Genomic DNA, 17,377 nt, shown 5'->3' with positions numbered 1-17,377 from the left:
TGAAAAGGGTTGTGGAGTGGGGAGAATGAATAAAAGAATTCTGTTTTTTTCCTTGCATAGTTGTCTCTCCATTCTGTCTACCAAACATGGGTCCTTCCTATGTGTAACATACATTTGGATCTCTATAGAGCAGAATGCTGAAGCATTTGCCATTCTATCAGTGCTGTGTGTGTGTGTGTGTGTGTGTGTGTGTGTATACATATACATATACACATACATACTTACATACATACACACACACACACATTTTAAAAGAATTTTCTCTTATGATTGAGGAGCAAAATGATACGAAGAGTATAATGGAGTTTGTGCCAGATATTTTGTTGCTAACACAATAAATCTTAATGGTAATTAACAAGAGCTCTTCCCCAGCTGCTTTCTAGCTTTGCTTGTTCTACAACTGACTCTCTTAGAATATTCCTGTATTGTGTTGTATAGCACAGCAATGGCAAGAGATGAGCGAATTGATCTACTCTCCTTCACTGGTAGCACCAAGGTGGGCAAGCAGGTAGCTCTGACAGTACAGGAGAGATTTGGTAAGTGTAATATTACAACAGTTTTCTCCTTTCCCTTTAATGACTCTGGATTTGGTAAGTGTAATATTACAACAGTTTTCTCCTTTCCCTTTAATGACTCTGGATGCATGGAAGAGAAGTGCCCAGGTTAAAGTCAGTTTGCAGATGTATAGTGATTAACAAAGTGTGTCATTGGCTTATTGTTCAAACTCATTGCTTCTATTACCATTGTGTTCCACATTCTTTGCAGAGACGTGGGCTTCCTTATCAAGAAAAGATAGACAATATGTCCACAAATACCTAGTGGGAAGGGAAAGAAAACCTCTTCACTTTTTCCTCTCCCCGAAACTCTCTCATCCCTATTTCCTGCCATATGTTGACCATTTGTGAAATGTGGCAGCCATGTTTCCCGCTGCATCCTATCTAGAAACTCCTGCTCCTTTTTTCCCTGGAGGATGAGGACTAAAGGAGTTAGATTTTTAGAATTCAAGTCACTCTTTCTAGAAGATCAGAAGAAGAAAGATAAGGTAGCTTCCCACAAGCACTGCTTGCCAAGGTACACTTGCACATACTGTAGTGAGAAAGTGTGGATTTACTGAATCTTACACAACTGTGTGTTTATATATGGAAGAATTTACATGTCCAAATGCACATAGCATGTACCATTCTTTTGGTAACTCTGGTGTGCAACATGTTACCACTGAGGCTCAACTAACAAAAGATTGCAAATATATTGCACTTGCTAATGTAGCAAACTGAACAATAAAAAGAAAAGAGTTTTCATAACTCTGGATTAATATAATGAGCCTGAAGGAATATTGGAAGAGTGCAAGCTAGAGTTCTTCCCTGCACAGGCATTAATCTAATTATTCTGAATATTAGTTTCTAAGTGCCTATGCTACAAATAGAATTGCAAAAGAACATTTCTCAGTGGAATTTGGATGTAAAATATACGAAAAAGAAATTATGGGAAAAAATTCACTGTTGTTTTGTCTGTTTTGGCCAGGATAGCCATGTACCTACCTGTCTACCTACCTGCCTACCTGTCTTTAGTTATGAAGGATGAAACCTTTCATACTTGCCATATCTGCCATTATTCTCCCAGTTTTTGGACCAAAGACACTGTCAAGAACCATGTTTAAAACCATCTTCTAAACCATTTAAATTGTAATTTTTACCATTGGTGAGAATTAGAGCAGGATGTAAAACCCTCAACCTAAATGAGATGTTAATATGCACCATTTGTTCATAAATAGCTAGCAAAAATGAGTATTTTTTGGCCATACAAACAAAACAATGGTGGTAGATTTTTGTTAAGTATTTTCATTTCTTGTGATTCACATTTTTTTTTCACTAAAATTGTGATGACATATGATGGAAAGTGAGATGGCATAAATACTAGTTAATGGAAACTACGGCTAGATTCATATGACATACTGTTTGTTTATTTTAATAGGACGATGCCTGTTGGAGCTTGGTGGAAACAATGCTATCATTGGTAATTAATGCTTCCATTAAATGTTGAACCTGGCAGTTGCATTGGCTAATCCTTGGCTCTTTGAATGTGTACAGAAACTAATGCTGTACATTGTCCACATGTAGGCTTTTTGCCTATAATGGTATCCGCTTGATTAGTTGACTGAAATGCAGAAAATGCTTTGGTGATGGACTATTAATGCTTGAGTCTGAGTGCTCAAAGTGCTTTTTGAATTATATCCATACTATTTTTTTCTGACAATTCTCACTGTCTCTACTTTATTTTTATTTTTTTTCGCTTCATCTGTTGGTTGCTTTCTTCCAGTCCACAATTCAATAATCTGCTAATCTCACTACATAAAATGGATAGATAATAATTTGGAAAGTGCCCTTTATTTCTGGTCATCAACTGGTCTTCACTTTGGTTTATACAACAGAAGACAGTTAATGCCTCTAATAACTGCCCCAAACTTGCTAATTTTCCTTAGAAATCAGAGAATTGCTGGCCTGCAAGCCTATTCTGACTCATCAAGTTGATTCCTGCAGGTTCTGGAGTTTTGAGTAAAGCCCAGCCTCCTCATCCTCCCCAGGATTGCTTCCTGCCCCAAGTGTACTTTGTGTTTCTTGTCCTTCCCTCCCTTGCAAGGGTAAAGTGGGATGAAGCTAAAACTGGGACCAGATGATCTTGCTGGCATTCCGTGTCACATTTTTTCTGTGTCATAGGAGAAAGACAGGGCATAAGTGAAGCTGGCTGTATCAGTGGGGATCACGGTATGGCTTTTCTGACTGCCATAATTCATGTCTTCCCCAATGGACCATGCACTGCCTTCTGGAACAGAAGAATGGGTTAAATGGGAGTATGACTTAATGTAAAGTGTTGTGGCTGATATAATTTTTTAAAGCCTCACTCCTGATTGTACTGGCCCTCTGGGTGAGGAAGAAGCCTGAATTTAGCCCCTAGACTGAATAAGTTATGGGAACTAATGGGTAGGATTTTCAGGTATTGGTCTTACTATGAATGGAAGTAAAATTACTGTCCTGAAAACCTTAATGTTCTGAAGGCTATAGGAATTATATGTGGATTTTAAAAATCCCATTCTGCTGCTGGAACTTGAAGTTAATCTTAAGCTCTTTCTGCTTTGTAAACTTCGGTGTATTTTTTCCTTTCATCTAAAGTGTGATGTTCTTTCTAAATTCGGTATGGACCTAGAAGATTTCCTTGATTCAAAACAAAGTTTGGTTGTTTGATAAACTCTACAATCACTGACCTTTGCAGTCTTGTTTTGATATACCGTATTTTTCCGACAATAAGACGCCCCCATGTACAAGACGACCCCCACTTTTCCAACCCAAAATTAAAAAATCAATATTTTAAAGATAGTGCAGAACACATTTTTATTTAGTAATTAGTTAACATTTACCTGATACACTCGGTGGGAGGAGGTCGAAACCGTCTCTCTGCAGCTCTATTTCCAGGCTCTTTTGCATAACTGATTACATTCAAGCACGAGTGAAACTGCAGATAGCTTGTCTCTGCAAACAGCCTTCCTCTAATTGGTTTGTTCAGCATCAGCTGACGTCAGTTACATCAGGCTCGTGATTGGAGGAAGTCTGTTTGGGAGACAAGCTATTTCACTCGTGATTGGAGGCTAGCAATAGAAAGAAGCCTCTCTGCAGAAACAAAGTATGGGCAGTTTTGCAACCGCGCGATTCTTGGCTGACTTCCTTGAATAAGACGCCCTTCAGTTTTTAGGGTAAGCTTTTTAGAAAAAAGTATCGTCTTATAGTCGGAAAAATACGGTAAATGTCTCTGATATATTTAGAATCAAAAATTGTTGATAGTTACTATTTTACCAGTAGTTGTTGCTTAATTCCTTAAACTTCTAATTGGTACTCATTTTGCATTGGTCCATCATTTTCTGCTTCTGTTCAATTTCTTGCAGTATTTGAAGATGCAGATCTCAGCCTGGTCATCCCATCTGCCCTCTTTGCAGCTGTGGGGACAGCAGGCCAGAGGTGCACAACTGCCAGGAGACTGGTAAATAATTCTTGATGTCTTTGTGTATTCTGATATCTAGATAGATAGATAGATAGATAGATAGATAGATAGATAGATAGATAGATAGATTGACCGATCGATCTTTCACTCATGACCTTCATATCTTCTGCATGCTATTGATAGTAAGCATGAGTTTGGGGTTTATGCATACCTCTTGCTTCTTGCCCCTGGCAAATATACTGTAATATTTGCCCATAGAGATACCATGTTCTATTTGTTATTTACTTCCTGTCCTATTTTCTGTGCAGTTTATAACAGAATAAGACATTGTTTGTGTGAACCTAAAACCTAGTTTATAAAGATATAAGGAGTAACTTTGATCTCGTACCTTTTACTGCTTCTTCTCAAAAGTCCTTCTAGTTCTATCCTATGTTGGAAGAAGCCTTTGCCAAATATCAGATTGGGAATAAGATGCTTAAGTATACTTAAGCACATAAAAGTGGAGAAAAGCTACTTGTCATAACTTTACAGAAATTAGGTACTGGAAGAATCTGGATGATCTTCAGAAAATGGCAGAGTTCTCCATAGGATGTTGAAGTTGTGCTGTTACTGCCAATAACATTCATGACTTTTCTGCTTAGTTTTTGCATGAAAGCATCCATGATGAAGTGGTGGAAAAACTCATGAAGGTATATGCTCAAGTCCGAATTGGAGATCCATGGGATGGTAAGAGCCTCTCTTTGTTGATGGAAATGGACCATGTAGTACTTGGCTGTAATCTAACTACTTTTGGCCAATATGCACAGAACTTCTGTGGCATTGGCAGGAGAACCACGTCTGCATAATTTTTCCTGTTCTTTATTTGCAGCACAGTGAATGAGAAAGAGCTGAGGGTTGTGTGTGTGTGTGTGTGTGTGTGTATGTATTTTAAATTTTGAAAAGGAATCTATTATCAGAAGGTATCCTAGTACTTTTGGAGAGCATTGTGGAAGGCTGACAAAGAAACATTGTTCATTTTAGTAGACTGCCTAAATGAAGAACCAAGCTATGGACCTAAAATCTGAGTTTGCCAAGACCCACAATTAGGTTAGCTAAATGAGAAAAAGTTGTTCAATTAACCATAAAAGTAGAAAAAGTGTACCCAATGAAGTAATCAGATTTGCTTGTGGCAGTTTAGTGAACATTGTGGAAGATTTCTGGGGAGAAGGGAGAAGATCTAAGCTGAACAAGTATGCAAAGCATTGGAAGAAAAATCATCCAAACTGTTTCAGATATGGCTATGAGAAGGAAGTTGTTTGCTGTGACTTTAAGAAAAAACTCTGAAGGAAAAGGACAAAGAGTGATCTCTATAAAAACAAAGTCAATGATATGCTGAAGTTATTGAATTACCAGGAACAGATTGAATAATATATGAGAATGACTGTTAGTCCTAGCCAAATTATTAGACATTTGAGAGGAACCATAGATCAGTGACTGGAGTAGCTACCTTTAAGTGCAGACAGTCCTGGGCTTGGCACTTTTAGATTTAAGATGCTAAGTAATGGAGCTGGGAGAGAAGCCTGAGAACTTGGAAGAGAGATGCCTGCTATAATATTAGATAGTACTTAATTATCATGGAATGACTATTTCTAGTCATCATCATCACCCCGTTTTTTAACTTAAAAGGGATAACTATGTCATTAGCAAAACAAGTTGGATGGAATTGGTCACTGTCTGCTCAGACAAATATTTACTGTGGATGTACTTTGATGGTATCTGAAAGTCACAGTAGCTTTTACTGTTGTGTTCAGGGCTCATCAGAGAGCTCCTTCTTTGTTTATAACCGTATACTGATGTACCATGTACTAATGAACCATTTACATGAATAACCATGTACTGATATAAGTTGTTTCAAGCAGTTGCAGCTGTAGTTATGAGTAAGCCATAGCTTTTTAAATAAATATAATGGATTTCTCAGTATATTCTTATACATTTTATTTGGAATTCAACTCACATTTTTTTTAATTGCAGCAAACACCTTATATGGTCCTCTTCATACAAAGCAAGCAGTTAAGATGTTTCTTGAGGCAGTAGAATTGGCCAAACAGCAAGGTGGCTCTGTTGTCTATGGTGGGAAGGTGATTATTCTCATTACATCTATAAAATAAAACTTAAAAGCTGTGGTGTTGAAGAATGTGTTGCTCCAACCAATATTACCTATCTCTCATTAAACTATTAGTGCTTTCATCCTTCACATTATAAATACTCTTCAGCTTCAAAATTTGTTTCACATGGTATAAGCACACATATTTCCTCTTCATATAAAGTTTATATAGCCTGTAGTAATGTATATTTTACTATGCTTGACGACTTCCCATGCAAGTGGTAGCACCTAGTTGAATTAGCCAAACTGAGCACAGTCATCCTCTTTAGTACTTGAATTGGTGAATACCTGGAATTTCCAGAGGTAGACTAAGAAATGAAAAAAAATTGTGGAGGGGTACCTTTTACCACCACAAAATCTTGAAGACAAAGTAACATAGATGTGTCCGTGAAGTTTTCAGGAGTTAAACTTGACTTGAAGGAGACTTTATACTTGTAGATATAGATTTCTCCAAATTGAAGCAGAGCAATGATCACCTATGACTGTAGGAAGTCCAGCTACAGGAGATTGAGAAGGAGCAGATAATAGACCTTTCCTGAGTAACTTTCCAATCTGATAACACAGGGTTTCCTATTGATAACTAGTAATCTAGCTTATATTTTCCTTGATCTGGCATGAGCACTGCCCCAGACAGACCCAGCATGTAATCTGGGGGTCCTCCTCGACTCACGGCTCCTGCTCAAAGAGCAGGTGGCAGCCATGGCAAGGAGGGTTTTTGCACAACTTCGAGTTGTGCATCAGTTACACCCTTTCCTGGATCGGGATGCCCTTCGAACAGTCACTCATGCCCTTGTTATCTCCCTTATAGACTACTGCTCTACGAGGGGCTATGCTTGAAGAGTATCTGGAAGCTACAGCTGGTCCAGAATGCAGCCACACGGGATATTTTGGGAGCCCCAAGAAGGGCCAATGTAATGCCATTGTTCCGTGAGCTGCATTGGGTACCAGTTTGCTTCCAGGTCCAATTCAAAGTGTTGGTTATCACCTTTAAAGCCCTACATGGCATGGGGCCAGGTTACCTAAGGGACCGCCTCTTCCCCATGACTTCAACCCATCCCACCCGATCACACAGAGAGGGCATGCTTCGGACCCCCTCAGTAAAAGAACTCCAATTAGCAGGGTCCAGAAGGCGGGCCTTCTCTGCTGTAGCCCCCACTCTTTGGAATATTCTGCCTCTGGAGGTGAGATTGGCCCCCTCACTCCTGGCCTTCCGGAGAGCTTTGAAGACCTGGTTCTGCCACTTGGCCTGGGGTGGGGAGGGAATACATCAAGTGTGGAGATGGCTGGCCCCATAGAGGCCTGCTGTCTCCCAGATCCATCATCTTCTTGGACTCCGTTCTTCTTTTTTAGTAATGTTTTATTTAAATTTTTATGTTTTATGTATTTATATGTATTTATGGTTTTAATGTCCTGTGTGAGCCGCCCAGAGTCCCCCATTGGGGGGAGATGGGTGGGGAGAAATTTAATAAATAAAAAAATAAATATTGCTGGTGTCACTTTAAGAAGCTATTTCCAAAGAAAAGCAAATCAGCTCTCTTGATATGAGTGGTTAAATGAAGATGACTCTCCTGGAGACTCAAGTTGCACAAATGTATTTCTGACACTTTTGACAAGCTCTAAGATTTAGAATTGCAGTTTTTCAGTTGCTTTTAGGCATGGTTTGTGTGTTGTGAACACAGCAGTTGAAGGAAATTTTAGGCAGTAGATATTTTCATACACAGAGATTGACTTGGTTGAAACTAGTGGTTTCCCCCCCCCCCCTTCCTTTAAATTTAAGGTTATAGAGCGCCCTGGAAACTATGTTGAACCAACCATTGTGACTGGCCTTCCCCATAATGCTCCAATTGTGCATACAGAGACATTTGCTCCTATTCTCTATGTGCTAAAATTCAAGGTAAGTAAAACAGCTCTTAAGTTAGACGCTGGCAAGGTTATATAATTTTTGAAATCCACGGGACTACAATAATAGTGTTCGATTCCAGGTTGGAAGCTAATGCGGCTACATGACTTTTCCTCCTGTTTTGGATGTAAATATCTCAAATGCTGAGGAATTGTTGCTGGCAGCCTCTGGGATTATCCAAGGCCATTGTACAGGGCATACTGTAATAACCAAATGTGGAATGTTATGACTGGTGCAATGTTTTTGTAATTGCTGATGTGAAGGTTATCTCTCTCTCTTTATTTTTGACCTAAAATTATTGGCACACTTCATTCAACACAGTTAAAAAAGAAACATATATTTATGAGGGAAGCCTTATTGGCACCAGGAAATAGAACACTAGGGCATTGTAGTGTTGAATATGTTGGATTTGGACTGAAAGAACCAGGATCAGATTCTCATTCAGCCATGAGTTCGTGGGGTGACTTTGAACAAATCATTAACTCCAGTTCAGTCTATTTCACAGATCCATTGTAAAAATAAGATTCAAGGAAAATGTACTACATTTGAGTTCCTGGAGAAATTGTGGGATATAAATGCAAAAAGTATACAGTACATGTAGAAGGGAAAATGGGATATTCACTCCGTTCACATTTGCAAAAATGTAAATAATCTCTCAAAGTTCCATGAAAACTGTAATTAAATTCAGCCAAAAGATGTTGCAGCCTTTATTTAGATCTTCCCCCTGAATGAAAGGTCAGAGCACATATCCTGTCTTTGTCTGCATACCTGTTTCTTTGCCCTGATCTTAACAGACAAGGCAAGGAAATGTTTATGAAAACTAAGTTATTGCTAGCATGGAGGTACAGTTTTAGATAAGGTGTCATCTTGGAATGCCTGCAGCTTCTGAAAATGTACTAATATTTTCCACTAAATGTGGAAATATTATAAACAGCCCAGAATCCTAGATGGGGGTAGTAGATTATGTGGGTTTTATCTTTTTTATTGTTTTAATAATATTTGTAAGATGCCCAGGGTTATGATAGATAAGATAGGAAGCAATATCAATAATAAATTATATTAATAAAAGAGAGAGAGAGAGAGAGAGAGAGAAAGAAAGAAAGAAAGAAAGAAAGAAAGAAAGAAAGAAAGAAAGAAAGAAAGAAAATATTATTCTTTCCATTCTTGTATCCAGTTTCCTAACGTCTGAAGGTTTTATGTTCCAAAACCAGTAGAAATAATTCTTCCTGCAATTAAGAAAACATTTGCTCTTTGTCTATTACATAGGGAATGCTTTTGGGTCCAGAAATCAAAGTTTTGTACTTCTCCAACCAAAATACCGCATTCCAGCAGTGTAGTTTCTTCCATTTTAAGTCAGGCAACACAAGAAGCTGTAGTGCAATTCCTAAAACAGACTTAACACTTTTTGTAAAAAGACATCTGCCCCCCACCTCCAAGCGCACAAAAGCCCTGGTCCTGCCTATTTGTGTGATGTGCCTGTGCCAAGTTGTGTCCCGTCTGCTGCACTTTTAGCACCATCCATTTCAATTGTGCCATGGCTCCAAAGATTGTTCCTTGTAGTCCAATTCATCAGAGTTTAAAGGGCAACTATTTCTGGAATTTTCTCATGCCTATTAGCCGTAGCATAGGCTATCTCATGAATTCCTTCCTGATGTCTCTTTAATTTCTTACCTGGAAGAAACTAGAGATGGGCTTCAGTTCTTTTTTTCCCCTTGATAGTAAGAATATGGTAACTTGTTCCAGGTCAAGACTGCATTTTGCAATCTCTTTCTTGGGTATGAAAGAAATTGCCTTATGAGTGTTCTAAGCAGAATCTCCATGACTAGCACTGGAGTTTTTAATTTAAATAAATTAAATTAAAAACTCCTTATTTTGGGAGGAAGTAGAATTGTCCTAAAGAAAGCCTCCCTCAGCCTGCTTGTAGTTGTTCTGATCTGAACTAGGCTACAGTGTACTTAATGAATGAAGCGTTAACAAAAGGGCAGCAGTGTGATATACTTTTTTACATTTGGTAGTTTAGCTCTTACCTCAATTAAGAATTGGATAGTTATTTCTGTCCAGTGTCATAGGCAGCTGTCTTCACGCAGTCTTTGAATGTCTGCATCTTGAATTAGTTGCCTGGATGCCCAGCTGTCTCATCTACATAATGATTGTCTAAGAGTCTTTCCCCACTTGCTCCTAATCCAATATTAATGCATCCTGGCACCATTTTTTCTGCCATGTCCCCATAATGTTGCCTTCATCTCATCCCCAGGGCATGAGTGAGATAGTTGTAAGTCATACTTAGCTGTGCCAGTTGAAAGTAGCATTTTCCCACTCATTCTGACATTATCCAAAACCTGTTAGGCAAGAGAGGCGGAATAGGGACCGGCAGGATGGGAACAGCAAATTTCATGCCAGTCCTGTTTTCTGCCAACTCAAGGATGATTGGATACCATCAAAGCTCAGGTGGGAAAGACCCCATGTTTGTTTCTTGGTAAAGTAATTGATCTGCATGATTGGTTGGTTGGTTTTTTAAGAAGCAGTCTGGTTGTCTTTTTTTTTTTAAATGTGTTGGGAATGAATTACAGGAGGCTTTTTTTATCGGTAGGGTTACATGTCTACAGTTAAAAATATACACCAGACTTTGATATCCATAATAAATGGTTTTACATATCTGTGATTCTCAGGGTGCTTTCACGTATTTTATGCATGTTCAAAATGGTGTACAGGCTTTTGTACATGTGTGAAGTATATATTTTCACACTGTTATTATTCCAGATTGTTTGACAGGAGTGGAACACTTGTGAATAAAGAAGGTTACCTTTTTAAAATAGTTTTTATATAGACTTAAGCTGATACTATTATTTAATGTAAAAAGTTTAGATAGTGTTGGGCCAATAAACCCTCATCCTACCTCCCCTCTAGGGCAGTGGTCTTCAAATTTGAGATACCAAAGGAAGCCTTCTCAATGTGAAAAATCAATGCAAAACCCATTAATAAATATGTTTCCTGTGATACATTTTATTTGAACGAAATGTTTCAATTAATGTTGCAATAATACATTTCATCCAGTATAAACAGAAACTCATGTGGAACCCCTGGATGATTCTCACAGAACCCTGGGGTTCCAGGGAATGCAGTATGAATCCCACAGCTCTAGAATAAGGGTAAGTGCCTATATGGCCACTACCCCATATATTAGCTGAGAGGTCAGTGCCATGATAGGGCTTCCCTGTTCTGGGCCTAGTATGGTGGGTGCAGTGAACACCATAAAAGTGGGTATACGATCATAACATCCTGTTTGTCTTATATTTTGAGCCACGCTTCAATCTTTTTGTGATGTTACTAGGTCTTGCACATACTGAAAAGTTTTATAAATTCTGGTTTATCTTCCTATTTTTCAGTGCTAGGTTCATGTAGTCTTTCATTTATTTTGCCTTCCAGACAGAGGAGGAAGCTTTTGCTTGGAACAATGAAGTGAAACAAGGCTTGTCCAGCAGTATCTTCACGAAGGATTTGGGCAGAATATTCCGATGGCTTGGGTACGACTCTTCCTTTTCTTGAAGAGGGAAAATAGGAATCTGCTTAAAATATATCATATAACTTAGATGTTGAATTTTTATTCCCCCTCTTTTTAGGCTATCCATATACCGTACATGGTGTATCTAAAGTCAGGCTCCATAGACAGGCTCCATAGAACATAGACATAATGTAATTATATAAATTACCTTAAATGTTCGAATTGGTTGCCATTCTCTTCTAAATGCTTCCTTACTCTTTTAACTCATGACCTTTGAACATTCCTAAATATAGTAACATTTTCTCTGAAAACAAATACTAATTAATCAAACATATTGTGATTGTCCTATAGGGCCTGACTTCTGGTACACTCTGTATATTTCTAATTTTTTTTTAATTTTAAAAAGCAAAAAGACAAACTAACAGAGCATAAAAATGAATACAAACTTTTAAAAATGATAAACACAACTGAAAAAAATAAAACTTGGAAGGTTACATAAATATGCAATTGTGTGGTATGTGTTTATTCACACATACACTTACTGTACATACACCCATGTGATTTTAAAAAAAGTACAGAGACTAAGATGATCTATTGTGGAAAACACTTAATGTAATCCACAAATCGTGTTCTGATTTGATGGAATTTGTCTTTCACTATAGGGTTTTGCAAAGTTAGATTGTATATAGATTGTAAACCAATCTAAGAATTTATTATAAAAGACTGTTCAGTGATTTCTTTGACTTCTTGAAAGGGTTTCCACCAAAAAGACCAGTTGGCTGCTGTTATCAAAGATGATGTGCCAACTTGTTTGCTATCCTGCTATCACAGTCCAGAAAGATCAGAAGGAATATGGTGAAACTTTAGCACAATGTAATGCCACCCATGGCTTATTTTATTGGTACAGTAATTCCTAATGCTTTGCTGAAATAGATTTATGTGGCTTTCCGTACCCCAAAAGTGCAAATGAGATATTCTAAATTCATATCCCAAATAATTCTTCTGAAGTTTAAGAATTTCAGGGGAATTCATATTAATTTACAGTTTAGTAAACATCTTTTTCTTTCTCTCTAGGCCCAAGGGGTCAGATTGTGGAATTGTTAATGTCAATATCCCTACCAGTGGGGCTGAAATTGGAGGTGCATTCGGTACGTTGTATAGATATACCTATATCTCCACAACTTTGTTATTCTATACAGGGAACAAGTGCTTGTAAACATTTCAGGATGATTCTGTTCTCCAGTTGTATAGAAGTCAGAAGTGTATTTGCTTCATATGCAAAATGATCTCTGGTTGTGTTAAGCTATGTTAAGCTATGGGTGAACAGACTAACATTTGTTGGTGTCTTAATAGGGATCTGCACCTGGATTTCTTTGTAGGCAATTCACACTTCTGTACTCACCTCCTCTTTCTTGATGGTAGGACTGGAAACAGTTACTTTTTCAGGAATTGGATACTATTTCATGCAAGTGTCTCCCAATTCCCTCTCTGCAAGATCTGATACAAGAATGCTGGTTTCTCATGAGATTTAGGGAATTACTGGGAATTTGAGCATTTAAAAAATATATTTAACCTGTTATTTAATTTGGATAGATGTGAGGTATATCTGAGGACACACTCTGGAATGTTTTAGGGAATTTATTGTTTCTTCTGATAAAGTAGTTCTGAAAGTGATCTGTGCTGAAGAATTTGCAGACTATCACGCCCTGAGAAAGGGATGCCTATCACTATGAAAACCAATCTCTCTCTCTCTTCTCCTGATTTCAAAGGGATTAAATCTCTGTCAGAAAAAAAGAACACAATGAAAATGTTTCATTTTTGTGTGACTTAGAAATTCATAGTAGCACGGATTGGTCTTAGAAATATAATTTCAATTTTCTTTCCTCTTCTAGGAGGTAATAAACACACGGGTGGTGGAAGGGAATCTGGTAGTGATTCATGGAAGCAGTATATGAGACGATCCACTTGGTAAGATCTGAAGGGTTATGTACATGTAAACTATCTTTCCATAATCTGGTGTCCTCCAGGTACTTTGGACCTCAGCTTTTGTAATTTCCCAGTGAAGCTTGATGTAAATGTTCTCCAATTCATGCTAGAGAAACTCATAAAATCTCAGTAGAGCAGGAATGTAGAACCCCTCCAGAAGATGTTAACATTTTTTAATGTGAGAGAAGGGAGAAATTATTAAGTGCACAAGGAGTTATCTGAATGCATGTATTTACTTAATTTAAATGACATTACATTTAATTGTAAAACTGAATTAAATCAAAATTGGTTCTCATTTGGACCCTGCCTATTTTTTGGCCTACTAAGCATGTCCCTCAAAGTTTGAGGGTCACCTTTAGTTGTATCTCTCTGCTCTAGAGGCATATTTAAGATGATACAACATTTCTAAATGTAGGATTTGCAGCAAACTATGCTTATTCAGCTAATTTTCTTGCAGGTGGGACTAGCATACTCTGCCAAGCGTTTTAACAGTTTTCCCTTAAAAGAAACATGATTTGTTCAGTACCAGTATATATGAACTCAGAATAAATATCAAAATATATATATACAAAAACGGAAGAGGGAATAAATGAGTAAAAATGCAAAAGACCCAACTGCATTTTAGAGAATTTTATGTTTTGTATCTGATGACATGCAAGATTTGGGAAGGAAACTGCAAACAGATTTAGGGGGAATCAGAGGCATGACACTGTATGTGATGTGGCTGAAGTGCTTCTAGATCATCTTAAAAAGACCATGGAAAACACCTATTGAGGTGGTAATAGGATTGCTGCTGTGATGACAAAATTTTGCTTGTTCATGGAGAAGGCAGCTTTAGCTGGTATTTAGAATATGAGAAATGGAAGTAACTGGTATTTTAAAATACAGTAGACAGCAACATACATATGTGGTTTCTATTAGGGATGTGCAGAATGTTCTATCCTGGAATATTCCTATTTTGGAACAGCGATGCATATTTTCCCTAATCTGATACAGAAGTTCATGAGCTGTTTTTCTTTAATTAAACAACACATCTGGAAGCTGTAGGACACAGAATGGTTAACTAACTGAAATCTGATGGTTCTATGTAACTTGTCCTATGGTAGAATACAGAATTATTAGAGATAATTGTTCATGTATGTTCATTCTAATCCTTTTCATCCTGCCATTTTGAAACGTTCACTTGCATTGTTAAATCTATGTAGCAGTTTTGAATTAAAAAGAAAATATATATATGTGGTCATGAATATAGAAACTTCCTTAGCAAACCTGCATGTTAATGGCTCTTTCCAGTATTATGACACTGCCTTGATGTACTTCCATTTGAATCCATGTTCTCAACTCTCAGAATAACTTTTGACCTGGCTAATTACTCTAGAACAGTGTTTCTCGACCTTAGCAAGTTTAAGATATGTGGACTTTAGCTCCCAGAATTTCTCAGCCAGAATTCTGTGAGTTGAAGTCCACATATCTTAGACTTGCTAAGGGTGAGAAGCACTGCTCTAGAAGCACAGTGCTGAGTTAGATAGGCATTTAGAATGGTCTAGATGGGCTCTTTCTAAGGTCTACATATTTAATTTTTCTGTTTTATCTTTCAGCACAATTAATTACAGCAAAGATTTGCCTCTTGCTCAAGGAATCAAATTTACTTAAGAGGCAGGTAGAAGCACTACCTTTGGTGAACCTGGCATTAAAGAATCAAGCATCTGTTGATTTCAAACCTGCAGACATAGCTACCTGAAATCTCAAACATTGAGGATGTTCATAATGCTGCACTAGTCTCATCCAGAAAATTCAAATTATGTTATACACAGCAATCATTTTAACAATGTGCCCAAACTCTGAATCTGTGCAGGGGAGGTCAGATGAAGAGTTTGGTAGAATTATGAGCTACAAAATTTGGATTATGAGCTACACAAATCCTAAAATGTCTCTTACATTGGCCACAGTGGCAGCGCAATGGTGGCCAGTGTGTTTGGAAATAATTTGTATGAAATCGGTTTCAGTGCAGAAATAAATTTTATAAAGCTCTTGTTATTATGGAGTACCTGATTGTTTGTTTATTTTTTCAAAATGTTCATTTTTGGAAAACCACATTGCCTTCCTTCTAATAAAATCTTCCCTGGGACTAGATTCTTAGAGCAGAATTCTCCACCTAGTGTTGCAACTCCTGTCATCTGCAAGCAGCGTGGCTGGTTTGATAAAAATCACAGTCCTGTACATCTGGAGGGCACCAGGTTAGGAAAGGCTGGTGCAGAGACGGGTGATTTGTGGAATGAAGCCACCTTCCTTCACCTTGAAACAGAACTGGCAGATGGAGCAGCGCTGCGTAAACAACAGTCTTAAACAAACACTGACAAATTCTCCTTTAGGGCTAAGTTGAAACAATCAGTGCAGCAATAGCTTTGTTCTTGTTATACAAAAATTCCTTGAGCTTTTTTGAAGCATTTGACAGCCCCTCAAAATGTTTCTATTATTCATTCAGGTGCTAGAATCAAAGCATTACTTTCAGGGAGCTGTATTGCATTATCGAAAGCTTCAAAGGGTGGTTTTTAAGGCTCATGGGAGCGGCAGAGCCAGGCTCTGAGAAATACAGCCTTCTCATTCAACCAAGCAAAAGCTTATCTCCCCAACCCGATTTTTTTTTAAAGTATTGAAATTACTTTTAAAAATATGAATGAAGTAGGGCTATACACAATCATAATCTCTGGGGGGTTTTTTATGTATGTGAATGAGAAGATTGCTAGAATATATCATCTAGAAATCTCTTCCTAACAATGATGAAAGATCCATTGTTGATCTTGATTTTAAGCAATGAATAATTTTTTAAAATTTTATTTTATTTAGCAGATTTATATAGCCACCCATCTCATGAAACATGACTCAGAGCAGTGTACAAAACATAAAACCATAAAACGCTCAAACATAAATGAAAGAAGAAACATGAAAACCCAAAATTGAGGGAGAACAACCATCACTTGACATCACACAGACACCTTGCAGGCTCACAATGGGATCCTCAAGGTTGATGGAAAAACCGTGTTTTCAGGGCTTTCCAGAAGGCAGGCAGGGATCAGGCCAACTTCACCTTAGGAGAAATGATGTTCCAGAGGGTGGGGACCGTGGCAGAAAAGCCACGCTATCTGGGTCCTGCCAGATGGAACTCCTCAGTAGATGGGACTCATAGCATAGCCTTTCTGCTTAACCTGATGGGATGGGTGGATACAATTGGTAAGAGGCGGTCCCTCAGGTAATCTGGTCCCATGCCGTGTAGGGCTTTAAAGGTCAAAACCAAGACCTTGAACTGCACTGGAAATCAAACTGGCAGCCAATGCTGCTCATGGAACAGAGGTGTAACATGCGCCATCCTAGGGGTGCACATAACTGCGCAGCTGCATTCTGCACCAGTTGTAGCTTCTGAATACTTTTCAAGGACAGCTCCATGTACAGCATGTTACAGTAATCAATTCTGGAGATGACCAGGGCATGAGTAACTGAGTAGAGTAAAAAATAATCAGCATTTTAAGAGGAGGTGGGCCTGTCTTGATTAGAAATCTCTCAATTTTAAGACCTACATCATAGAATCAAATGTGCTTACAGTGCACCAGTTTGGGAAATAGGGAAATATAAAATGAAATGAAGGAAGCATGACACAGTTCTTATTCATGAATCTCTTGTTTAAATGTGGAATATAAGAATGGGATGGAAACCAACTCTTTTCCGACTATGTGTCATTGGCTTTTTGCTTCTAATTGAAGCAGCTTTAGGTAAACTTAAATATGCAACAAGAAGACAGAATCTCTCTATTGCCTCCATTTCATTCTATTTCATTCATACAATTATTAGGTTGCCTGAC

The 17,377-nt window shown here is 37.9% G+C and overlaps 1 protein-coding gene across 2 annotated transcripts in view; it reads left to right on the top strand.

The window, feature by feature from the left end:
• The window catches only part of ALDH7A1 (aldehyde dehydrogenase 7 family member A1), a 30,739-nt gene extending 15,181 nt beyond the window's left edge, over positions 1 to 15,558 (top strand). Inside the window, exons 9-18 of one of the 2 annotated variants that reach the window (XM_007425632.3) lie at positions 439 to 536; positions 1,972 to 2,013; positions 3,935 to 4,029; positions 4,632 to 4,716; positions 6,001 to 6,107; positions 7,911 to 8,027; positions 11,460 to 11,557; positions 12,610 to 12,683; positions 13,428 to 13,503; positions 15,120 to 15,558. In XM_007425632.3, coding sequence (XP_007425694.1) covers positions 439 to 536; positions 1,972 to 2,013; positions 3,935 to 4,029; positions 4,632 to 4,716; positions 6,001 to 6,107; positions 7,911 to 8,027; positions 11,460 to 11,557; positions 12,610 to 12,683; positions 13,428 to 13,503; positions 15,120 to 15,174 — 847 coding nt within the window. In that variant the 3' untranslated portion in view covers positions 15,175 to 15,558. The remainder of the gene's footprint in view (positions 1 to 438; positions 537 to 1,971; positions 2,014 to 3,934; positions 4,030 to 4,631; positions 4,717 to 6,000; positions 6,108 to 7,910; positions 8,028 to 11,459; positions 11,558 to 12,609; positions 12,684 to 13,427; positions 13,504 to 15,119) is intronic. The other variant, XM_025165037.2, reaches the window with a different exon arrangement.
• Positions 15,559 to 17,377: the final 1,819 nt, after the last annotated feature.

Source organism: Python bivittatus, unplaced genomic scaffold (genome assembly GCF_059951505.1).
Source record: "Python bivittatus isolate LINGU-HERP-01145 unplaced genomic scaffold, Pbiv_v1 ctg000850_np1212, whole genome shotgun sequence".
NCBI classification, from domain to species: Eukaryota; Metazoa; Chordata; class Lepidosauria; order Squamata; family Pythonidae; genus Python; species Python bivittatus.
The sequence above is the reverse complement of the archived record's forward strand: the minus strand, read 5'-3'. Positions and strand labels throughout refer to the sequence as shown.